This window comes from Ambystoma mexicanum, chromosome 10, assembly GCF_040938575.1.
Source record: "Ambystoma mexicanum isolate Mex_15411 chromosome 10, UKY_AmexF1_1, whole genome shotgun sequence".
In the NCBI taxonomy this organism is placed as follows: Eukaryota; Metazoa; Chordata; class Amphibia; order Caudata; family Ambystomatidae; genus Ambystoma; species Ambystoma mexicanum.
The window spans coordinates 1265722141-1265747435 of record NC_090932.1 but is presented as its reverse complement, the minus strand read 5'-3'; the positions used below and the strand labels follow the sequence as shown (position 1 = coordinate 1265747435).

At 47.0% G+C, this 25295-nt stretch overlaps 1 protein-coding gene across 3 annotated transcripts in view; it reads right to left on the bottom strand.

The window, feature by feature from the left end:
• Positions 1 to 25295, bottom strand: part of SLC8B1 (solute carrier family 8 member B1) — a 348368-nt gene that overhangs the window by 9745 nt on the left and 313328 nt on the right. For all 3 annotated transcript variants that reach the window (XM_069619233.1, XM_069619235.1, XM_069619234.1), the window contains one exon: positions 2821 to 2901. In XM_069619233.1, the coding sequence (XP_069475334.1) occupies positions 2821 to 2901 (81 nt within the window). The remainder of the gene's footprint in view (positions 1 to 2820; positions 2902 to 25295) is intronic.

Sequence of the window (25295 nt, the reverse complement as noted above, 5' to 3'; positions counted from 1 at the left end):
ATCCTTGGCACCAAGAATAAAGCAGCGTCAGTGAAATCAACAACGAATTCGGGGGACCGATGCAAGACCGGTCAGTGTTGAAGCCAAGGTTGCAAGCAGCAACATTGTATGGCGAGAGCTGGAATGAACATTGTTTAAATGTGTGTGATAAAAGACGTAAGTAGAGTCGAAATGCTAATGAGCGATTGTCAAAGGTATCTTATTTTAGGGTCGAGTACTGAGTGGGTGCTCAATCAAATGTCTTTGTAAGGTATCCAGCTGAGAAGTGAACGTTGAAAGTTATATGGTTACAAAGAATTGTGAATCGAAGTGGTCCTGCGACGGGTCAAACAAAATCCTGAGCACAACCGAAAGTCTTCTATTTTGATGAAGTAAAGAAAGTTTTGAAAGTAGACAAATTGGTCCGAGCCCAGCAGAGGGAGACTAATTGAAGGTTTTGTTTTGAGGTGGGTCTGTGACCGGCGGAGGGAGACTCTGGGTGAACAGTGAACCACCCAAGAAATTGGATATGTGAACATCCTGAGAACATTGTGGTAAAGTGGGTCTGAGCCCGGCGGAGTAAGACCTGAGGTGAATCGTGAATCACCTGAGAAATTGTGTACATGTGAAATCCTAAGACGGAAGGAACTTTAATGTTAGTTTGTTGCATCAGGCCCTCTGAAATAAGTTTTTGAACTGCATCCTGGTGCTTAAGAAACCAGAGAGTATGCTAAGCTCGAGTATGCCGCCTTGTCCCGTGCTGAAAACGTGGGGAAGGGGAGCCAACGGCTCAGATATCCTGACACATCATTTCTTGAACAGTTCTCTTTTGCATAACATTGTTTCCCACACTATTTGTATTTAGAGGTAAGGATTGGCAATAGGTTTATTAGTATAGGCCCTTTTATTTTGAAAAGACTCGACTAGGACTGCATTATTATTTGATGGTCCTAGCTTGCACCCATCTTTAGATTTAGGATTAGATAGGCATTTTGCAAACCCAATTGAAGTTCAATAAACACCCTTGAATGAACTGCAATCACTTGTGTCTGTCTTACTGCTTGATACCATCCCTTCCTTACAGAATGCATGCCCTGCAGCAGTGTTCCTTCACCTCTCTCCAATGTTCAATACCCCTATCCATTCCTTTGACCAAACCAATATCTGTTATAGTCTGGTTAGTCAAATCCTACAAAATGCAAAGTCTATTAAATCTGACTTTATTACATGGACTGAGAAGAAGAAGAGGGCCAAGAGTCCAAGGATCTCTATGGAAAAACAGAATGAGCATTCTAGCTTCTCAAGGACTGAGACAAAGAAGATGATCAGGAGTCCAAGGATCATTGCCGAAAAAAGCCGGATGAGCTTTCTAGTTTCCCAATGAACACGACTGGCCCAAAGCAACTCCTTTTCCCAATACAGGAGTTTAAATATTAGTTAGTGGACATGCGAAAGGGGAAACGATCCTCCGAGAAGGAAATGGCAAGCTGAGCCGCAACGAGCAGGATGAGGGCAAGCTGGAGGGAAGCTGAGAACGGAGGGAGAAGAGAACGCGAGAAAGGTCCCAGAAGCCAGGACTACTCGCAACACTGCCAGGAGGAATCTCCAGCTGCAACAAAGCCCTGAACATGACCAGAGCCTCCAGAGAAGTGGTCACTGCTTGGGAAATGCCAGTACCATCCATTTGGAAGAAAACAGGTACGCAGGTTACCCGAGTGGTACAGGGGATTCAGGGGAACAAAGGGGTGAAGGCAGAAGCCACAGAAAGGGTGTCTGGGACCCTGCAAACTGAGTGCAAGCCTGGAACCTGCACTCATTTGAAGTCCAAAGACAAAAGCCAATCTGAATTTTGCGACCCAAATGAGAATCTGAAACAAAACCGAATTGAATATTGCGAGTCTGGGACCGACCCAAAGCAAGAAAGCATATATTGGAACAGTTACTTGGCAGGAGAGTAAACCAAGTAACTTTGAACATTACGAGTCTGGGACTTGCACCCAAAGAGGGACAAGTCCAGGAGAGGATGAAGGCTTGACAGGAGAGTATACCAAGTCGAATGGAATGTTGCAAGTCTGGGACCCGCACCCAAAATAAGAGAAGAAAATAGTGTAACAAATCCTATACTTGGCAAAGGGAATGCTCTAAATTGATAGGATTAATAGGAGAAGCATAAGGAGGATATTCTTGTGAAATGACTATTGAAATTGGGGGAAGCAATTGACTATTGAGGGGACTTGTAAAGAGACAAACACTACATGAAGGGACCCTGGGGAAAGGGCTAAGGCCCTAACATTGGAATCCTACAGTTTTGAAAATGTCTTCAACTCTGTCACCCCCCCTCCCCCTCCCAAGAGAATGGAAACGTTTTGGTTGCTTAGAACAAGAAGGAACATTTTTACTTTACGAAGAAATCATCCTTGCACAGTTAGTTTATGTTATTAGTGTTAGCAACAGAAGTAGGCTTATTGAGACAACAGTGATGGAATTTATAATTGGACATTCTGGCAGTGTCTTTAGTTTTCATGGATGCAGGGAAACCCCTCTTAGTGTTAGGGACAGTGAGGCATTTTTCCAGCCCCTTTTTCATATAATAAAACTTTATGATCACAAAGATGCCACCACTGTGCCCGAGTCTTTTTGCCCCCTCACAAATTTTACACCTGGGTTCAACCTAGAGAATGCCTCTGCACCACGTATAAAGTCTGCTAATATGATGTATGCCCAGCACTCTTCCCTCAACAGTGCACATCAATGGGCTACTTTCCATACTCATATAGAAACTACCATGTACAGTATTTAGAGGAGCCAATTTAACAGCAAGACATCTTCCATAAAGGATACTGAAGATAATCCCGCCAAAACAGGCAGAAATTGCCATTCTTGGGTACCCTTGCCGTGCCATCGTCAGGTCTGAGAAGAAATCTACAAAGAAGCAAAAAGGCAAGTTATGACGGATCCAAACAATGCATCCAAATGAAACATTTTATTAATGTATTGTTATATATACAGTGCTACTTGCAAAATGCAGAGTCTCTTCTCAGTACATGAAATAAATTGGTGGAGGCAAAGAGAAGAAGACTGACATTGTAGCAGTGGTGGCTGGGGAATTTTTAAAATGGGCTGTAAATAGATTCCCCACTATGAGCGACCAAGAGTAGTGAACACGATTGGAGGGCTGCAGGGAAAGATTCACCTCCCAAAATCTTTAAAAAAAATGAACCTAAACAGTTCATTTTAGAAAACAATTTTTAATTGGGGAAGCAGCCATAGAACCTACTGGCATTTATGTAGGATAACACCTAACATTATTAAACAATTCACATGATAGGTCATATTAGGTCACCAGCAGTACACAGTAGCATTTTACGGCAGCAAATCATGTTTGCGTCAATCAGAAAAGTGCCATCCAGTAGAAACTCTCAATGCAAAGTAGACAAATATGCCAAACATACAAACGCCAACAGAAATTACATCAGTTTTATTCATTCATTTTAAACTTCTTTTTATTATTATTAACAGTGGTCACAAGATACACAGCACTTGCCACCTCACGTTCACAATTTCAGCAGTTATATTATACACATTGCATTGGAACATTTGTAGCTTAATCAGCCCCATCATCATCAGAAATCATGTCACACAAATACATTCTGAAGGGGCCCCATATGTCCTTGGGTCGACGTGCAACTGGCCTGGTAAGGACAAACTCCTCCTCTGATTCGTGTACATATGTTAGTTCCCAAAGGAAGTGTTTCATGGTAGGTGGTCCAGTACCTTTCCAGTTTTGTAAAATGCATTTTTTGGCCACAGCACATGAGATGTTAAACAATCTCCTGATCTTTTCGGAGCACTTGCCTATATCGCCAAATGGGACTCCCTCCAGAAGTCCCTCACCACCGGACACTCCCAGTACATGTGTAATGCTCCAGACTGGGGCGCTCTGCATTTAGGGCATTCACCCAACTCATTCCTCGTGAACTTGGCTATTTTAGCCGGAGTGTAATGCAACCTATTCAAGATTTTGAACTGAATTAACGGCAGACCAGCGTTTAAGGACACCCTTTTGGTGAGTGAGCAATATCTTTCCCATTTTTTTTATCATCAATAGGGGTTTGTAGGTCCCTTTCCCATTTGTCTTTGACCAGGTTTTTCGTAGGGGTATGTGTTTGGACAGCCGTGTATAGTTTGGAAATACCAAGGTTGTCTCTGGAAGTTACCAGCTGTACACAAGGATGTGTAGGGGGCTCATCCGGGAAGGGAGGCCAACGTTTCTGGAAAGCTGCCCTCATGCGATAATATTGGAGTGTCCTGAGTGGCCCCCTGCCGAACGCCCCCATAATGTCTTTTAGAGACACAAATTTCCGGCCAATGAACATGTCCCCAATTTTCATTTCCCCATTGGGATCCCAGGCTTCCTGTAGGCTATTATCGTGCGTTGGCTGTATGCTCGGGTAGTTCCATAGGGAAACCTCTGGACTATAAGGGTTTTCCACGCCCAATCTTTTGAATATAGCCTTCCATGCGCCTACCGTGCAGCTCACTGGATTATAGTTGCAAGTATCTCTATAGCGTGTATCATAAATTACAGACTGTACATTCGTGGGATGTGTGGTGTATTCTTCTATCCATGTATGGGGTGAATAAGTGGTATCATCATACCAATACTTTACACATTGAGCCTGAGAAACATAATAATACAGAACAAAATCAGGTGCTGCTATGCCACCAGAGGAGTATGGTTCAACCATTTTTTCCCACCCTATTCTCGCAGTTTCCCCGTTCCAAAGGAAGGTTACCGCTATTGATCGGAGCCTATCAAAAAAGGGGCGTCCCGGCCATATAGGAATGTTCACAGAAAGGTATAATAATTTGGGTAAAACTATCATTTTAAGGACTGCGACTCTTCCATGTAATGAGATCGGGAGGCGTCCCCACATCTGTAATTTGGTGTTTAACGATTCATGATTATCTGTGTACAATGTATGCCTGTCCTTGGAAACAAGGACCCCCAGGTACCTGACAGTATGGTCGGACCACTTAAGTCCACACCGAGAAACTGGACATTTAGTTGCCGGCGTGAGTGGAAATATCTCTGATTTACTATTATTTATAGTGTATCCAGAGTAAACTGAAAATTCCTGGACCTCAGTCATTATGGGTAAGATATTTTTTTCTGGTTCCCGAACATATAAAAGCGTATCATCCGCATATAGGGAGATTAGTTGGGCTGCGCCATTCAGGTTTATTACTTTATCTGAGTGTCTGAGTCTAATCGCGATTGCCATTGGTTCTATCGTGAGCGCTAACAGTAGAGGCGAGAATGGGCACCCCTGCCTCGTGCCCCTGCCTAGCAGGAATAATTCAGACATGGATCTATTTGTCAACACCCTAGCACCAGGTTCTGTGTATAGCAGCCTCACATATCTAATAAACATGGGGCCTACCCCAAATGCCTCCAGAACTGCCAGCAAATAGGCCCACGACACAGAGTCTAAGGCCTTTTCGGCGTCCAGGGATATGGCGACGGCATTTCTTGCAGGATCTATCTGTGCCATAATGCCGAAGAGCCTACAGAGATTGAGGGCGGTAGATCTTGTGGGAATAAATCCGTTTTGGTCTGGATGGACAAGTGTCGGGACCGTAGGGAGAAGCCGTTTGGCCAGTATTTTTGCAAATATCTTGGCATCAGTATTTATAAGGGAAAGGGGTCTATAGGAAGATATGTCTTGAGGTGGCCGCCTAGGTTTGGGGAGAACAGTTATAACAGCCTCTCTCATTGTCAGTGGTAATATATTACTTTGGAGGGCTTCCTCCCAGACCTGGAGCAGCACTGGTACCAGCTCCTCGTGGAATTTTTTATAAAATTCAGCCCCCAATCCGTCCGACCCTGGGGCCTTACCAGACGCCAATGTTCTAATAGCTTCACCAATCTCCTCAGCGGTTTAGGTTTGAAAGTGTTCTCCCCGCCTTATTCCCTTCCCCATATCTACGGGTGCGCGGACCGGAGCCGCCATGTAGCTCACCTCCCTGGTGGCCAACAAATTGAACTCATGTAGCTGGGTCTAGTATTATTATTATTATCAACTAGTATTGCCTTATCTTGTGAGTGGGTGTAGGCCTTTTCCAGTTCCCCCAGTCTACTTTCAGTTTTGGTCAACTCAGCTCGAACCCCCTTAAGTAGACCAACAGTCTTAGATATCAAGGTGCCCCTGGTCCAAATCTTGAAGGATTCCCAGACAGTGGAGTATCTGTCCACAGATCCTATATTGTTGGGGAAAAATTCTGCGATTTATATGTGCAATTCCGCAACCACCCCAGGGTCTCCCAGCATTCCTCCCGGCATCCTCCACCTTTTAATTGTCGCAGGGGAGTTAACAACCACCACCTCCATCGCTACAGGGGAATGATCAGAAAATGTACAGGGTAATACTTCACATGCTTTCAACGTTGCAGCCACACCATGGGAGATGAGCCAATAGTCGATCCTGGACTCAGAGTCATGGACCGAGGAGTAGTAGGTGTATCCCTTCTTATCCGGGTATAACAAGCGCCAGGCGTCAACCAGCAAAAGCTGCGCAAGAATGTGTTTAAGGGTGACAGCAGCTCTAGCAGGAGCTCTAGCAGTAACGCTGGACCTGTCCGGCCCGGGGTCCGTAGCCAGATTAAAATCTCCCCCCATAGTATTGTGGTCACATTGATTGAAACAATTAACTGATACATATTCATGTTAAAAGCTCGATCATCAATATTCAGACCATATGTGTTCACCAGTAACATCTCCTGGCCAGCAATGTCCCCCCAAACCAGTACATATCTGCCGAGCTGGTCAATTTTCTGGCCCGCCAGTTTGAACCCTATGCCAGGATGAATATGAGTAGCAACCCCCCTAGATTGGGATGAGTAATTGGTGTGGAACCTCAGTTTGCCCCATTTGGGCAATATGTACACTTTATTTGCATCCATCGTGTGCGTTTCCTGCAACATTACAATCTCGGGGCCATGTCTACAGATATAGTTACACATTTTCTTAGTTTTCAGACCCCTTACATTCCACGATAACAGTTTAATCCTTAGCCCATCACCAGTGTCTCATAAGGCAATGTTCTGCCTGTATCCCGTAACACGATACCATAGCATATGCATAGTATTGATGATGCTAGCATCCGCGCAACCACCAATTTGACCAATAACAAACAATCTGTTCCCTTCATACCCTCTTCAGGACGGGGCTCCATACCATGGGGTCCAGTCAACTTTTTAGAGCATAAGTCTACGTTCCAACAACAAAACATCCAACCTTCAATCATCAGCACCCCCAACTTGACAATGGTCCCAATTCAACTTGTGGAGTATTCCAGGGGTAGTCATGTTGCTCCACATGACAGCCAATTCCAGGTCCCACCACCCCACCTGTTTATATGACATGGGGCCGCCAGCCTCGCTTCGGGTCAAAGAAGGATCGCTTAGCCAGACCACATGCGCAACCAGTACTCAACCTTAATCCGCTGGCCGGGGTCTATTGTTCTGCGCAAGTCTGTTCCCCCTGGGAGGAAGGGGTATAGAGGACTCTATGTAGGCTAAAGCTTCGGTCGGATTCTCTAAAAAATGTGCTCGTCCTGCATGTTGAATCCTCATTTTAGCTGGAAACATTAGGGCGTATGGGATCTGCCGCACTTTCAAGAGTTTCTTCACCGGCTCATAAGATCGTCTACTTGCCTGCACTGCAGAGGAGAAGTCTGGGTATATATGTATACGGTTTTCCTCAAATTGCAGCATACCAGCCTCCCTTGCCAGTCGAAGGATTGTGTCTCTGTCCCTGTAGTTCAGAGGACGTGCAATTATCGTACGCGGTGGCGCACCAGGCTTGGGAACCGGCGCCAGCGTACAATGTGCCCTTTCAACCAGAAAATGGTTGGAGAATGCATCAGGACCAAATAGGGATTTAAACAGAGCTTTCAGTTGTTTCCCCATTTGATGTTTTCCAAAGGATTCCGCTATGCCGACCACCCGCATGTTGTTTCTCCTCGATCGGGATTCGTGGTCTTTGCACTTGTTTTGCAGCTTGCTCATCGTTTCTTTAATTTGGGAAATGTCTTGGCTGTGATCAGCAATTGTATCTTCATTAGCGCTTATCCTGTTTTCAGTTTCTGTGACGTGCGTGCTCTCTTTGTCTATTCTAGCCCTCATCGATCATATGGTATCCACTATTTCATCCAGCTTCATAGTCACTGCCAAGAACCCATTCTGCATCAGCATTGCTAATTTGTCTTCAAGCTCCCCTCCGTCATTTTCTCCCGAGACAGTGGGCACCGAGTGTATTTCGGCCACAGTAGTTGGGCCCTGGCTGTTAGTGTAAGTGTCCATTGGGCATTTCTTTTTGCCACCCGGGGTCTTGGAGGATTTGCCTGTTTTATGTGGTTCCCCCATGACAGCAAAGAGCCGTGTGCTGTTCCCACCTGAACCAGTGTTAGTGGCAAGGCGGAAATTTGCTATAGGTGCTCACAGTGCCACCACGTGGATCCTCTGGCCAAGAGATGGGTCTCTGGGAGCGTCTGATTACTCTGCATTGTATGATTCTGGAACCTATCAGCACGAATGGACTGTGCTCTTCCACGTATTTAGTATATGTTTATATTATCCTGTGGCCACATATGCAGTATTTGAACACAGAATCATAGGTGTTCCATTATTTCCCAGTAGCAGAAGGCCGTGAGGACAATTTCCGAGCGTCACCGACGGGGCCGCAGCAACAGCTATCAAGCAGTGCTGCAGCTCACCTGCATCAGCTGATCACGATGTAGTGCCCCGGGGGGCCAGCCGTATCATTAGCGACTCCCAAGGGGGGTCAGCGTGCCCCACAGTAGGAAGTTGTTGTAGGCCAACATTGGGCGGCCCAGCTGCATGGACACCGGGCTGCCTCTCCCAGCCGACAATGTTGATGGCTCTCCCGCCTGGCGACCAGCTTTTATTTATTTTTTTAAAATGTTTTCCTTGCAGCGGCAGCCACGGCCTGGGCGGAAGACCCAGGCAAGACAGGGCCAGGGCCGCCACGTGGCGCACCACCTCCCCTTCACCCCTCCGGCACCGTATCAGTGGACGAGTATTGGCCAGGGAGCCGGAACGTCAGCCCAACTGCTCTGGCCCAGTCCCGCACCTCAACCGATCCTCATGCACGGGAGGGCACAGAGTGCCTCCACCTCCTCCTCAGCTCCTCACGACCAGAACAGCACCCAGGCGTCGGGTGAGCACGGGAGTTCCTAGCAACTCCAACAGCCACAGTCCTCTCACTCTGTCCCCGTGGGCCAGTGAATTTTCCCAGGCGAGAGCCGTGCTGGCAGGCTCCTCCCACTCGCGGCCTGCAGCGCTCTCTTATCACCAGCGTATTGGTGGATCTGCGCGGTTACCACAGCCGGATCGCTTCAGCGCCAGGTGTCGGCCAGTTTCCCCACGGCTATATCTCGTCGAGCTTTAGTCGAATCTGGACAGGATTTTAACTCGTTGTGCCCAAGCGCACGGATCCTCGGCAGAACAGCTTTCCAGTCTCCCAGACAGCCCCAAGAAGGACAAATCAGCTCAGGACGTTGCGGTTGAGCGGGATCTCAGAACTCAGGCAGTCATTTTCGCTCGTGCGCAACAGTGCCCCCTCAGAAATGACATCAGTTTTAAATATTGTGCCATCAAATTTTTCATTTTCACTGTGGTTCCTTTGATAGTTAATAAAATGCAATCCGAACTGCCAGTACAAAAATCAATCAAATTGGCTTCAAGAACATGCCAGCTTTCTAAAATATTGCAGCTTTATTTTTCAGTATGCAAGCCTGTCAGTATAATCACTGACACACCAATCTCAACATTGTTGAGATAGCCCTAGTTAATCACATATTATCAATGTTCCCCAGTTTCAACAGCATTGCGGCTTTAAAATCACATTACATTGGCATCTATACTGTCACAAGAAAACAGTGATTTAAGTTTAAACAAAGCAATGCCAGTGCTGCCATAGCAAAACACATTATCATGCCAGTAACATATGTGTATGGAGGCAATTTAGCCACAAAAACTATAATGTGTTTACCTGGGGCAACTCTGGCATATTCTTTTAGAGACAGGCATCAAAACGTTCTTGGGGAACTTTTTTCCACAGAAAATTGTGGTACCAGTCTTCAGCATTTAGTCGAATGTGAGCACAAGAGTCTGAATCAACATGCACAACACTGATTCTTTATCTATATGGCTTGTTTTAGGTTTTGATATTTGGATTAGCAGCAAGTTCACGGGAGGAAGAGGTGTTGCCCACACCTCTTGTACTTCAGGTTTCATCCTTTTTAGCATCTATGGACGACTTGGAGCTCCCGCAATTGATTAGCAAACCTACCCACCAACTAGGCAATATTCTTGACTTCATATGTTCCCCTGTCTCATCTATTGAAATCTTGTCACTATGCCCTCTTCTTTGGTGAGATCATTTTCTTATTCAGCTCACCATTCCGTACCTTTCCTCCAAGCCCTCAGTCACTAAACCGGCTGCCTTTAAACGTGACTAGCGGAAAACATCTCAACTTGAGCTAATTTCAGCCCTACATGAACACCTCTCCTCTGTTAACTCCCCTAGTCTTATGTCAATTGAGAATGCCTTTCTGGAAGTGGCCGACCTTATGGCCCCATTCAAACTATCCAAAGGCATTAAGCATAGATCAGAGCCTTGGTTCTCTGACAAACTAAAATTAAAAAAGCTGGCCTGCAGACAAGCTGAAAGGAATTGGAGACTGTCCTACTACCCTATTGCTAAGTTCACTTTTCACAACCTGTTGTCTAACTACCATCAGGCTATTCTACTGGCTAAAAAGACTTTCTTTGAGGCCAAGATTGAAGCAGCCATAAATAGACCTAAGGCCTTATTTGAATTGGTAAACTCCCTTTCTGCCCCTACGAAAACTGATTCTGCTATTGTTCCCTCACAAGTTCTTTGTGACTCCCTTGCGGCTTTCTTCTCCTCTAACATCAAATGCCTACCTGCAGATATTACTAAGGCTTTTTCTGCCACTACCGATAGTCATAGCCTTCCTCGGCTGGCAGCCCCTACGGCATCAAGGTCGTCTTTTCCAGTATTTTCTGCCTCCGAGATACTCAAAGCCATTCATGGCCTTAAATCGGCCTCTCCAGCAGATGCCATACCTCTTACACTGACTAAAGACACTGCTACTGAGTTACTTCCCTATATCACTACTGCTATTAACAATTCGCTTCAAACTGGTATAATTCCTAGCCAACTTAAACATGCGCTGGTACTTCCTCTTTTGAAGAAGCCCACCCTGGACCCTAAGGTAATGGCTAATTTTAGGCCCATCTCCCTGCTTCTGTTCAATATGAAGCTGCTTGAGACCTTGGTCTCGCCCCTCCTCTCTTCTTATCTGGAATCCTCTGGCTTCTTCGACCCCTTCCAGTCTGGCTTTCACCCCGGAAGGGGAAACTAGTCTGTACTCAACTCTGTTATGGACAACCTTGCCCGGTTGGTTGATCAGGGTGGGGTGGGAGAGGTTCTTTTATTGGACTTATCCTCCACCTTTGATACGGTAGATCACTCCACTCTTTTGGCGCGGTTGTCTGATGCAGACATCTTCGGTCAGGTCTTTGACTGGTTCCAAGCTTTTTTGACGGACTGGACCCAGTCGGTGTCTCTGCCTCCTTTCCATTCCCCTCCGGGACTGCTCCTCTGTGGCGTTCCGCAGGGATCGGCTCTCTCCCCCATTCTTTTCATCATGTACATCCGCCCTCTTTTACTTCTCTTACTGTCGCATGGTTTCAGATATTACTTGTATGCCGATGATGCGCAGATCCTAGTTCATCTTGATCTCACTGGGGCTGAGACTGCGTCTCGGCTATGAAGCTGCCTGGAAGATCTTGGCGCCTGGATGGCGAACAATTGGCTAAAGCTCAATGGCTCAAAAATGGAGGTTCTGCTGGTGGGCACTTCTAACCCCCACTCCTTCTGGACCCCTGATTTCTGGCCCTCCTCACTAGAGACATGCCCTACACCCACAGCCTCAGTCAGGAATCTGGGTGTCCTGCTCTCTTCTTCCCTTGCCATGGCACCCCAGGAGGCATCTGTATGTAAATCTGGGCATTTTAAACTGCGGATTTTGCGTAAAGTGCTTCCCTTTATTTCTGCCAAACATCGTGCTCCTGTGGTGGCCGCCCTGGTCCTGAGCACCACGGACTACTGTACCTCTCTTTATCTAGGTCAGCCGAGCCACCTTACTAAACGTCTTCAACTGCTCCAAAACTCTGCCGCCATGGCGGTTATCCGCCCTCCACCTCGACCTCACATGACCCTGCTGCTTAGACAACTACATTGGTTGCCGATTTAGAAGCACATTCTTTTTAAATCTATGTGCCTGGTACATCGCGCCTTCTACAATCAAGGAGCTGAATACATACAGGAAAAATGTTCCCGCTATGTGCCATTTTGGCCCTTGCGCTCTCCGTTGGCCCTACTGATTGCTGTTCCTCGCATCAGGCTGTCCCGGATGAGCGGCTGCGCCTTTTCTGTGATGGCTGCTATTACCTGGAACAGCCTCCCCTTTCTGCTCTGTGCCAGCGAAAACCATTTGGTTTTCCGACGTGACCTAAAGACCTATCTATTCTAGTTTTTGCTGATGCACCTCGCTGTCTACCCTAGAACCAAGATACCTTTAGGTGAACATTGCGCTTTAGACATTTTCTAACATAACATATTAGCATACAAGGGTTGGACCCAGTAATGCTTGCACTGATAAAAAGGAAGATGTTTTTCATATACAGGATTTAATTAATGATTTAAGTAGGTCAGCCGACACGTGTTTCGTCCCATCAGGGTCTTTCTCAAGGCAAAAATTATTCTTGGCTGCCCATGGTTGTTGAATGACTGGCTTGCTGGTTGGACAATTCTGTTGGAAAAGTGGAGCCGGTTCCTTGGCACAGTTGAGTGTTTTGAGGCGAGCCACTACTGGGACCATGAGCCCAGGTTTTAAACAAACGGATGAAAAAAATCTTTGTTTGCACTTATCACCAATAATTAACGGTGTGGAAAATCCATTTGTGAAAAACAAACCAACAGAGAGGTATCCAGGATACTCCCTGATCATGCTACAAAGGAGGTGCAGGCTTCACCTCAATAAACACATCCTTTGACCTCGTACCAACGTAAAGGACATCACAGCAAACAGAGCTTAGCAAGGAAGGTTCCATATCTAGGGCCCCAATACCGAATCTAGTAGGTAGTATGTTTCTACTTAACTCAGTCAAAACAGATATCTTACTTTTTGTTGTTATAATGAAGTCCCTTGGGAATAAAAACCTGGTTTTCAATTGTCTGTTGATTCCTCAGCCTGTGACAGTAGACACTCTGTGACACACCACTTGCAGCTGCAGATAAATTGGTCCTGCTCCCTGTAACACTTTAAAAATCATAATGGTCAACTTGTTGTTTCTATGAAAGTTTACAGGAAGCCAGTGGAGAGCACACAGAATGGAAGTAATATACTCAAAGCATTCTGTATCAACTGCAACTTCTGTAGTAGGGAGAAAGATTTGCATACAGCAGTTTCCCTAGTCCAAAAGCTTTAAGCAAAAGCATGGGCCAAACATTCCACATTAATATGATAGAAAGGCTGCAAACCTACGACTGTCCAATGATGGAATTATCCAGCCTTAACCAAACAGTAATTTGATGGAATTAAACTGGCTGAAGTTAAATGGCTACAAAACTGAGGTCCTAGTGGTGGGGCCTCGCTCTGCCTCCTCTTGGACCTCAGATTATTGGCCACCTGACCTGGGTCCCCTACCTGCTCCTTCGAGAGTAGTCAAACATCTTAGGGTTAAGATTTCTTCCTCCCTCTCACTGGGCAGAACACCCAGTGAGTATACAGAGGCAAGTCCCAGGTAAGTTCCTTCTAGGTAATTGTAACGCTCACCTGATTCTCGCAGAGGCGCCGGTCTTGACTGGGCGACTACCGTATCTTCAAAGGTGATGTGTAGCACCCGGTTGGCTCTTTGGGCTGGACCTCTGTGCACTGTATGCCTGACGTGTAGAGTAAGATGTCTGCAGATAGAAAATATGGGGTTAATGAACTGGGGTTATTGGGGTGTCCCTATCTCTTTCCTCTTCTCCTCTCCTGTAGACCCCCAAAGGTTAACGCTCTCACCTTAGGTAAGTGAATGCCGAGCTCTCCATCTGCCTCAGGGCAGGGTGCTGTAACCAGTTTCTTCACTGGATAGGTAGCGCAGGCCTCTTGACTTCAGAGGACTGCTGTCCGTCGTTTACTGCACGAACGGTAAGTTTCGAGTCATTCAAATGTCTTTAAAGTCTTTAGTAATGATGTCTCTTGTTTTGCAGGGTTCCGGCGATGGCGGATGACGGGCTGAAGTGAGTTGAAGATGGAGCCCGTGTGATGAATAGAAGCGCCTGGAAGCACGTAAGTAAGCGCTTGTTGCCTGCTTCACTATGCGCTCTAACTGTCTTTTTATTTTGCAGGTACGAGTTCGGAGCGGCTGCAGGGTGCCGGAATACCCACTGGATTAGATGTGGAAAGGAGTAATGGCACGTGAGTATTAAAGTTCCCCAATGTCTTTAAACGCACCTTGTTTTGTCTTTCAGATGCGGGATGCAGCGCCGAAGGCCTCCGGAGCGTGCGAAGAGTTGGTAAACTTTTGTATTTCAGATGCCGGAATGCAGTGTGAAGACCTCCGGAGCGCACGAAGAGTAGGTAAGCCTTTGCCTTTCAGATGCCGGAATGCTAACCTGTTCTTTCTTGTCTTTATAGGTGTTGCTGAAGACTGGATTCAGGATGGTAAGCCTTTGCCTTTCAGATGCCGGAATGCTAACCTGTTCTTTCTTGTCTTTATAGGTGTTGCTGAAGACTGGATTCAGGATGGTAAGCCTTTTTCCTTAGGCCCAGGACCGGATGCAGAAGACACGATGAGCGTTCTGCTGCAGAGGTTGCAGAATAACGCAAAGCAAGATTCATCCACCGGGTGTGGTTTAAATAGCCTCCTGTAGTGCTTAGGTGTCTCCTTCCACAGCCACGCCCAAGTAAGAAAAGAGTTCCTGGTAAGAAAAGAGTTCCTGCCTTCCAGAAGAGTTCCAGTGTTCTGAATCTAGGGAGTGGCTCCAGCCCCACCCAACAGGAAAAGTAGTTCCAAACAGAAGAGGATCAGAGGCTCAACTGGCAGGCAAGTAAGCAGCATGGTCTGCTGAAGGTAAGTCCACCCAAGCATTATGAGCCCGGCGCTTCCAGCGCTGGGACTGGTCATATTTATGAGCCTGGTGCCACTGGCGCCAGGACTGGATCCAAAAGGTCCCAATTGGGACTGGTTGGCACTCGGAACCTGGGTTATGGATCTGCTTCCAAGGGAGTTGGGAAAACCCTGACCTTTTGGAAGCAGAGATCATGACAGTAATGATCTCAGAGACTTGGGTCTTGTGGGTGACACAGCAGAGAGACCATGCACAAGGTCACAAACAAGCGCTGCACTGGCCAAGACCACAACCAAGCTGAAGCCAAAAGGGAAACCCAAGACTAGTCAAGAAAGGCAAGAGAGAGAAAGAAAACATTCCCCCGAACTAACCTAGCACTAAGGTGGAGGTAGTTGGACACATACCTGAACCTGACGAGGAAGAGGTTTTGCCTGAAATTCTTAATCCACATGACTATCCTGAACTGCAATGTTTATTGGTTGAAGGTGGTCCTGATAGGGTTTAGTTTAGTAAGGGCCAACGTGAGTGCCCGTCTTTAGAAGGCCTACTGAGACAGGCCTGCTCCCAGCTTGTGGGTGAACCTCCTGGGAAGCACAGGATTTATTGGAAAGGTGGGCTCCTCTACAGTGAGCCCACAGAGTCTACAGAAGAAGACCATAGGAGGTTGGTGGTTTCCCTTCATGTAAGACCCATCCTCTTGCAGCTGGAGCATGAAGTACCCCTTGCTGGTCACCATGGCATCAAGAGAACCAAGCAAATGTTAGCCATGCACTTCTACTGGCCCAGGGTAGGGGTGCAAGTAGAAAGTCATTGCAAGAGTTGTGCCACATGCTAGTTATCTGGGAAAAATGACACAACAAGCCAAGCTCCATTGGTAACACTCCCAGTTGTGGGGGTACTATTTGAAAAGGGTAGGGACTGATATTGTTGGTCCCCTTGACCCTCAAACATCCTCAGGCAATAGGTTTATCCTGGTGCTGGTCGACCATGCCACCAGGTATCCTGAGGCTATCCCATTGAAGACTGACTGCTTGGCATATTTACTAGGGTTGGCTTCCCTAAAGAAGTTGTGTCTGATAAGGGCAGCCACTTTATTTCCAAGTACATGTGGAACGAGTGTGGGGTTACTTACAAGTTTTACTCTGCAGATCAACTCCAAACCAATAGTTTAGTTGAGAGGTTTAACAGAACTCTCAAAAGCATGATTGGGGCTCTGGAAGGGTTTCTCCTCTTACCATGCTTGTTGTTTGCCTACAGAGAGGTACCTTAAGAGGGGGTTGGCTTCAGCCTCTTTGAACCTCTTTTTGGCCACCCTGTAAGGGGACCCTTAGCTATAGTCAAGGAGGGGTGGGAGATGCCTACTCCCCCCATCACTGCCAATGTGGTGGACTATGTGCTAGGGCTAAGGAAAATAATGGTCCTCCTGATGGGTCAGGCTAGTGAGGGGTTGAAGGCTGTGCAAGCTCTGGTGAAACACTGGTATGACCAGAAGGCTTCCCTGATCAACTTCACACCGGGTCAGCAAGTCCTGATCATGAACCATATAAGGCCTAGATCTTTACAGGATAAATGGTCAGGCCCTTACACAGTGGTGGAGTCACTGGGTGAGATTAACTATTTAGTGGACCCTGGAAGGGCTGGACAGGCTCCAAACGTGGTCCATGTAAATGGGCTGAAGGCTTTCATCCCAAGAGTTGAAATAGCTGCTCTGCTGTTGGCTTCAGATGTAGAGGAGGAAGAGTCGGAACATCTTCCTGATCTGTTCCAGGGCAGTCCTTCAGACAGCTCCACTGAGGGTGTCGAAGTGGCCCCTCACCTGACTTCTGTTCAACAAGATGAGGTGAGAAGTTTGCTGAGGCAATTCTCCCCCTTGTTTTCCCTAGCTCATGGTTTGAGACCTTGTGCAAACATGACATTGACACAGGAGATGGTGTACCTACCAACAGTTTGGGATACAGGATGTCGGATAAGGCGAGATCTTACATCAAGACAGAGGTCAACAAGATGTTAGATCTTGGGGCGATTGAACCCTCCAGTAGTCTTTGGTCCAGCCCTGTGGTATTGCCTCCAAAAGCAGGTTCCTCTGAGTTGAGCTTCTGTGTGGCTTACAGGGCCCTGAATGCTGTCACCAAGACAAATGCACACCCCTTGTCTAGAACTGATGAGCTGGTGGATACTTTGGGTACCTCCAAGTACCTCACCACATTTGACCTCACTGCAGGGTATTGGCAAATAGCCCTAGCAGAACATGCCAAGGAGAATACAGCATTCCCAACTCCAGAGGGTCTTTACCAGTTCTGGGTAATGCCTTTTGGGTTGAAGAATGCACCTGCCACTTTTCAGAGGCTTGTGAATCATGTCCTTAATGGGTTGGATGAATTCTGTCTTGCATATCTGGATGATATAGCAGTTTTCAGTGCCACCTGGGTTGATCACGCAAAACACCTCAGAAGTGTGTTGTAGGCTCTTCAGAAGGCCCACTGGACTATAAGGGCCACTGAGTGCCAGATTGTTCAAGGTTCAGTGGTCTACCTTGGGCATGAAGTAGGTTGAGGGAGAATACAGCCTCTACCCAGTAAAGTACAAGTATTACAAGACTGGCCTACCCCCCACTACACAAACCCAGGTGAGAGCCTTTTTAGGCATCGCAGGGTACTATAGGAACTTTATGGCAGACTATGGCACCATAGCTGCCTCTCTCACTACCCTCAACTCTAAAGATACCCAAGAAGGTCTCTTGGTCTGAGGATTGTAGCAAGGCCTTGAATAGCTTAAATACTCCTTGTGCCAGGCCCCTGATTACCAAAGACCTTTATTGTGCAGACAGATGCATGTGACACTTGGATAGGAGCTGTACTATCACAAGTAGATGAGAAAGGTAAGGAACACCCTATTGGTTTCATAAGTCACCAGTTTAAGGACAGAGAGCTCAGGTGGTCCACAGTAGAGAAAGAATGTTTCTATGTTGCGTGGGCGCTAAGGAAGCTGAGGCCCTACCTCTTTGTGACCCACTTCAATGTGCAAACTGACCATAATCCCTTAAAGTGGCTCATGAGCATATGAAGGGAGAGCATCCTAAATTTCTCAGGTGGTCCATAAGCCTGCAAGGGTTTGACTTCACCATTGAGCATAGGCCAGATGTTCAACATGGCAATGCTGATGGGTTGTCCAGAATGTTTAACCGGCCTGAACAAGAAGCTCATCCAGGGGTGGATTAGTTCACCCTGTCCTTGGTCTGGGAGGGGCGAGCGTAAAGAAAGATTTCCATTTATTTGTAATATTCCCTCCAGTTGGGAACCCCCCCCAACTTTTTGCTGTTGTCTGACCATCGTAGCCTGACTTTTGCCAGTTGAGCCCAGTCTTCTGCTGTACTCTGCTGGGTTTTTGCTCACTTTGTTATGGGGAAACTGACATTCCCTTAAAGACAGTCAGTACTGGGATACTTTGTTTCTTTTAGTCTTTCACTTTGTTGCTACATTTTATCAGTGCACAAAGTACCTTACAGTACAGTGTGCTGGGATCTTCCTTTCATTTTTAAGGCCGTATACTCCCTCAAAGTATTTTTCGGTAGACGTACAAATGTGCCTCGGACACAGCTGGTGACAGCTGTTATTTTTCATATATTTTTAACCCTTTCGTGCGTTCACAGCGTCTGGCCCAGTACAGTGCCTTGGCCCCAAAATGGCCATTCCATGAGGTCCTTTGTTTTGTCCTTTGGCCATCTTTTGTCCCTTTGACTTGCCCAGGTCGTGCAGACCCGGGAAAACCCTTATTTGGTAATGCAGTACCCCGCACAAACCGGGCTTCTGCATGCCTCGTGTGTGTGTGCCTCCAGGATGTGGGCTGGACTGTCTAGTTCCAATAAACATCCTTGATGCTAGGGTGTCTGGTGTGCTGGAAATGATTGGGACCACTGTGCTCCGTGATTGTTCCACATCTGGGATGACTGTATGCAGTGGTAGAAGTGCACCAAAAAAGGCAGTGGAGCTGTGTACAACACATTTTCCAAGGGTTGCAGCCATGCTGGTTGACAACCAATTGAGTTAAAACAGGTCTAATTTTAACTGGAAATGCTATTGGGTGTTATAATGAAGAAGTGTGAAAAAACGAGTGGAACTGTTAGGAGGAAAACGGTGTGCAGTCATAATGTCGACATCAATAATGTCGACAGTCAAAATGTCGACAAATTAATGTCGAAAAACAATAATGTCGACAAACAAAAATGTCGACATTATTCGATATTTTTTCGACATTAATTTAGTGTATGCATAAATACATAAATAAATATATATATGATGTGTTGAGTATGAGGGGTGGTTGGGGGGGTGTGGGGGGGTGGCAAGGGGGTGTTGGGTGAGGGGGGGTTGGGGGGGGGACCCCCCCATAGTAAATACAATTTTTTATTTATTTAATTATTGAATAAATAAATAAATAAATAAATAAATAATTGGTATGTGTTGAGTATGAGGGGTGAAAGGGTGGTTGGGGGGGTGTGGGGGGGCGGCAGGGGGGTGTTGGGTGAGGGGGGTTGGGGGGGGACCCCCCCCATAGTAAATGATCATTTTTAGGTTATTTATTTATTGAATAAATAAATAAATAAATAAATAAATAAATAAATAAATAATTGGTATGTGTTGAGTATGAGGGGTGAAAGGGTGGTTGGGGGGTGTGTGGGGGGGGTGGCAGGGGGGTGTTGGGTGAGGTGTTGATAGTTTTAAGGGTTTATAGTCATAATGTCAAAAAAAAAAATGTCGACATTTTTTTTTCGAAAAAATGACTTTTTCCATTATAAGTATAGGATGTCGACATTATTGTATGTCGACATTTTTTTGTCGACATTTTTGTCTGTCGACATTTTTTTTTCGACATTATGACTATAAACCGAGGAAAACATCTAAATAGTGGAAAACCGCTCCTGACCATTCCCGCTCACTATGACCACTGGCTGTATGTGAGCAGTACTCTCATTGGGTCCTCTTAGTTTTGGCGCAAAGGAGATTCTGGATAAGAGAAGGCCCTTTACACCCATAGCAGGTCGATCTCTTGAGTTCTCCCCGAACTTAGGATAGGAGCCAAGTATCCTGAAAGCAAGAAGCAGAGCCAAGGAACTGCTGGTGACCCGCTGGAAGGTTTGGCACACTGAGCCCGCTGTCATCCCATTGGACCCCCCTGTTTCTGTTTGAACTTAGAAGGTCTGCAAAGGCACTTCGACCCATTAGAACAGTGGGACTACTATTCTTGGCAACGCCAATGTAACCTGTAAGCGAGCCTTCTCAGAAGTGTTCATGGGCCAACCAGTGAAATGACCTTTGCTCTGGAACTGCCACCGTCTCGAATTTACACTTGAGCATTTCAAGACTGTAAGCTCTGGGTATAAGGTACTCTACTGCCAAGTTTCGTAAACCTAGAATTCCTAGGTCTGGAATTATGAGAGTACGCCTGAACCCGAGCGTACACAGTCACTGTGTCGCCCAGCTGTAGTGACGAACATTGTGGGTGCCTTGCTGCTGTGCCCCCCTGTACCCTGCTGCAGTGGAATTGTCCTGATCTTGCATCAGGAGCAGAGAAATCGCCGCTGTTCCACCACGGAATCATCCCTGGAACGCAGCCCCTGAAAGCCGCAGAACTGCACAACTGCAGGATTAGAACCTGTAACCGAAGTGGACTCGACTGCCGAACCTTGGTCCGGAGTGCGCTAAGGGTTGGTGAGTACTTGCAACCCTTACTGGTGGCCCCTGGCGCATCTATCCATTTTTACTCACGAGTGTCCCCTGAGGGCCACTCTCCTTTATCGAGGTAGCCTATGCTACCGAGCTATTCCCAACTCTTGGATCCTGCTCTGCCCTCTTGGGGAGACCCTCCTCGAATTGTGGGAACTTATTCTTCACTGCCTCAGCCACCTTCCTGAGCTGCTACAGCCCCTGCAAGAGACCCCCGTTTTGGCCCAACCGCACAATTGCATGCATCAACACTGAAAGAAATTTTGAGCTCAAGGCTCCACTCATCGTAGAGAATGGACATAACATTTAGGCAGTTCTTCACTTATCAAACCCTAACTAAGAGGCACTTAGTTGGGGTTTGATAAGTGAAGGACTGCCTAAATGTTATTTGCACTGTATGTTCCCTTTCTTCACAGGTTCTTGACCCTTACTGTGCACTATTCCTTTAGACCATTGGTAACTGTATATATGTTTAATAGTAGTGTTGTGAACTTGTGTTGGTTTAGTTATTACTGCTGCGAATTGCTTTGTGTTTGATTTAAAAGGCCTTTAATAAATGTATATACATTTTTGATATATACACCTGACAGAATAATTTGTAGTGTTGTTTACTGTGTGTGCTTTCGATCACTCTCACCCCTCCTGAGACCTAGGGCCTCATTACGAGTCAGGCGTTAAGGGGTTAACGGCCGTACCCTTAACGCCTGATTACAAGGTCCCTTAGCGCCATGGTGATTTTAACGCCTGCTTTTTACAGGCGTTAAAATCCATGGCGCTAAGGGACCATGGTGCTAATTACGCCACCGTAATTTACGGTGGCGTAATTAGCGCCTTCCCCACTCCCATTATGCCCTATGGGGCAAAAATGGGAATGGGGAAGGGTAAAATGGGAAATGGGGATTTACCGCCCCACTCACCTTGGAATGGGGCGGTAAATCCGCCATCCACCATGGTGTAAACATAGTTTACACCATGGTGGTAAGGGTACGACCCAGGCGGTAACTTACCGCCTGGGTCGTAATGAGGCCCCTAGTCTTGAACGCTGCCAATGCTACTTTCATTGGTCTGGCTTGTCCAGAAGGTTAGCCTGTTCCAAGAAACTAGGCTGGCCTTCAGAACCTCTGTCCACAAGGCCTTCTGAACCTCTGCCCACCAGGTCAGTTCAGATATCCATCTTAACAGTTATCGCTTGGAAAGATACAGTGGCAGGGACTTCTCGGGGGCTGGACCAAAGTTATGGAACTCGCTACCTCCTTCTCTTTGCAAGATCAATGATTTTTTCTCTTTTTTAAAACATTTGAAAACCTCACTCTTTCCATCTGAATTTTTGCATTTTGGTGCCACTGGTGAAAACTAGCGCTAGATAAAAGATTGATTGAAACAGGACTCAAGATTTTGTACTTGGCCCACTAGAAAAGGGTGAACATCCTTAGCCAATGTCAGCTTGCAGTCACTGTGACAATTTCTATTTCCTTTTTTCACCCACAAACATTATTTCCATCTTGTCCAGATTCTATTTCAGCCAATTAGCCTCCCATTGAAGTGGTGACTTGGTCAAACAGCAAGCCAGGGTTTTGAGCGCTGTCCGAGAGCTGCTTTGGAATGACAGTGAGATATTCATAAAAAGCAAATAGGGGACTGCACTCAAATTTAAACACGTCTTACAAACATGTAAATGTTTCTATAACTAGTAGTTGTGTTTAGAAAGGTGCATTTTGTAGAACAAGCTTGCTCCCAAAGCCCCAATAACCCAAATGAAAAGAAATGTTCCAATATGGCGACTACTTCGCCATAGAGTTTTCCGGCACTACGCGCCAAACGTCAATATCACTTTCTGACACGATCAATCACTCAATCCTCCTTGACTGCCTCCACTCCCTAGGAATACGTGGAACCGCCCTTAAATGGATAGCTTTGTTCCTCAAAGACAGGCACCAAATAACGACACTCTCCAACTTTACCTCCCAATCCCGACCAGTCGACACAGGAGTCCCACAAGGAGCATGTCTATCCGCCCTCCTGTTCAATCTCTACCTGATCACCCTCCCACCAATAATTCGTTCACACAACATCCTGTGTTACAATTACGCCGACGACACTCAACTAATTCTAAAAATCTTGAACGTGAAACCCAACTCCCGACCTGATCTGGCATCCTGCCTCCTTAACATAGAACGCTGGATGACCCAAAGCCACCTATTGTTAAACCCCTCCAAAACCGAAATCATGGTTTGCGGCAACTCCGATCTCCTTCCGCACCCACTACCCTGGCCACCCGCCATGGGCAACTCACCGACACCCTCCAACACAGTGAAAAATCTTGGATGCACCCTGGACTCCGACCTAACACTCTCGCGCCAAGTCAACAATGTCTCAAAGTCCTGCCACTACCACCTCAAAAACCTTAGGCGCATCTTTCCATATCTCTCATTTCCCAACAGAGTTTCCGCGGTCCAATCAATCGTCATATCAAGACTGGACTACGGAAACCCCTATACCTCGGAATTCATGCCTACCAACTGAATAAACTCCAAAGAGCACAAAACGCGGCGGCCAAAGTGCTACTTGCGCTCGGTCCAAGAGACCACGTATCCCCAGCCCTCAAGACACTGCACTGGCTTCCAGTAGCCCGTAGAGTGGCCTTCAAAACCTTATGCCTCACCCATCGAGCACTACATAAAACTGGACCGCAATATCTTCAAGAAAAGCCAATACCTTATCACCCCACTCGCACCCTTAGATCAAGCTCAGCCGGCCTCCTAGTAATTCCCAAGACAAACTCAGTCAGGTTAGGCGGAACATCATTCTCAGCCCTGGCCCCAACCCTATGGAACTCGCTCCCTCCCCACATCCGCCTAACTGAGGACTTAACGGCATTCCGCAAACTACTGAAAACCTGTCTCTTTCCCTAAAACCAACCAGTTCCAAACCAGCATCATCAATCATCACAATAACACCGACCCAGCAAACCACAAAAAAAAAAAAAAAAACAATCATGTACAGCTAAACTAGCCAAACTGTAACCTACAATGACAAACAGAACTAAAACGAGTAATGAAGATCTAAACAGTGAAGTGGATAATAGGAATAAATCACTGCGAATGTAGAAAGCGTGGAGAGCAGATGAGCGTGGAGACCGGATGAGCGTGGAGAGCGGAAGAGTGTGAAGGGCGTGAGCGGATGAGCGGGGAGAACGAATGAGTAAGGATGAGTGTGGATGAGTATAGATGAGTGTGGATGAGTGTGGAGGATGAATTCTGTTGGCGGATGAGTGTGGAGGACAGTCGAGTGTGGAGAGCGGATGAATATGAAGAGCACATGAATGTGGAGAACGGAAGAGTGTGGATAGCAGTTGAGTGTAGGGAGTGGTTGAGTGTGGACAGAGCGGAAGAGCGTGCAGAGCGGAAGAGAGTGCAGAGCGGAAGAGCGTGCAGAGCGGAAGAGCGTGCAGAGCGGAAGAGCGTGCAGAGCGGAAGAGCGTGCAGAGCGGAAGAGCGTGCAGAGCGGAAGAGCGTGCAGAGCGGAAGAGCGTGCAGAGCGTTGAGAGTGGAGGAGCGTGGAGAGCGGAGGCGCGTGGAGAGCAGAGAAGCATGGGAGCGACTGAATGGGGGGAGCAACTGAGTGGGGGAGCGACAGTGTGGAGAACGGATGAGTGTAGAGTGCAGATGAGTGTAAAGAACGGATGAGTATAGAGAGCGTATGAGTGTAGAGAGTGGATGAGTGTCGAGAGCGGATGAGTGTCGAGAGCGGATGAGTGTCGAGAGCGGATGAGTGTCGAGAGCGGACAAATGAGGAGGGCGGATGAGTGTGGAGGGTGAGAGGGCTGAGGGGGGAGACCAAATGAGTACAGATGAGTGTAGATGAGCATGGAGGATGAACACTGATGGCGGATGAGTGTGGAGGGTAGTTGAGTGTGTAGGTCGGTTGAGTGTAAAGAGCGGACGAATATGAAGAGCAAATGAATGTGGAAGACGGATGAGTGTAGAGAGCGGTTGAGCGTAGAGAGCAGACGAGCGTGGAGAGCAGACGAGCGTGGAGAGCAGACGAGCGTGGAGAGCAGACGAGCGTGGAGAGCAGACGAGCGTGGAGAGCGGACGAGCGTGGAGAGCGAACGAGGGTGGAGAGTGGATGAATGTGGGGGACGTGAGCGGATGAGTGGGGAGAGCGAATGAGTAAGGATAAGTGTGGATGAGTATAGATGAGTGTGGATGAGTGTGGAGGATGAATGCTATTGGCGGATGAGTGTGGAGGACGGTTGAGTGCGGATGAATATGATGAGCAAATGAATGTGGAGGACGGAAGAGTGTGGAGAGCAGTTGAGTGTAGAGAGCGGTTGAGTATGGAGAGCGGTTGTGTGTAGA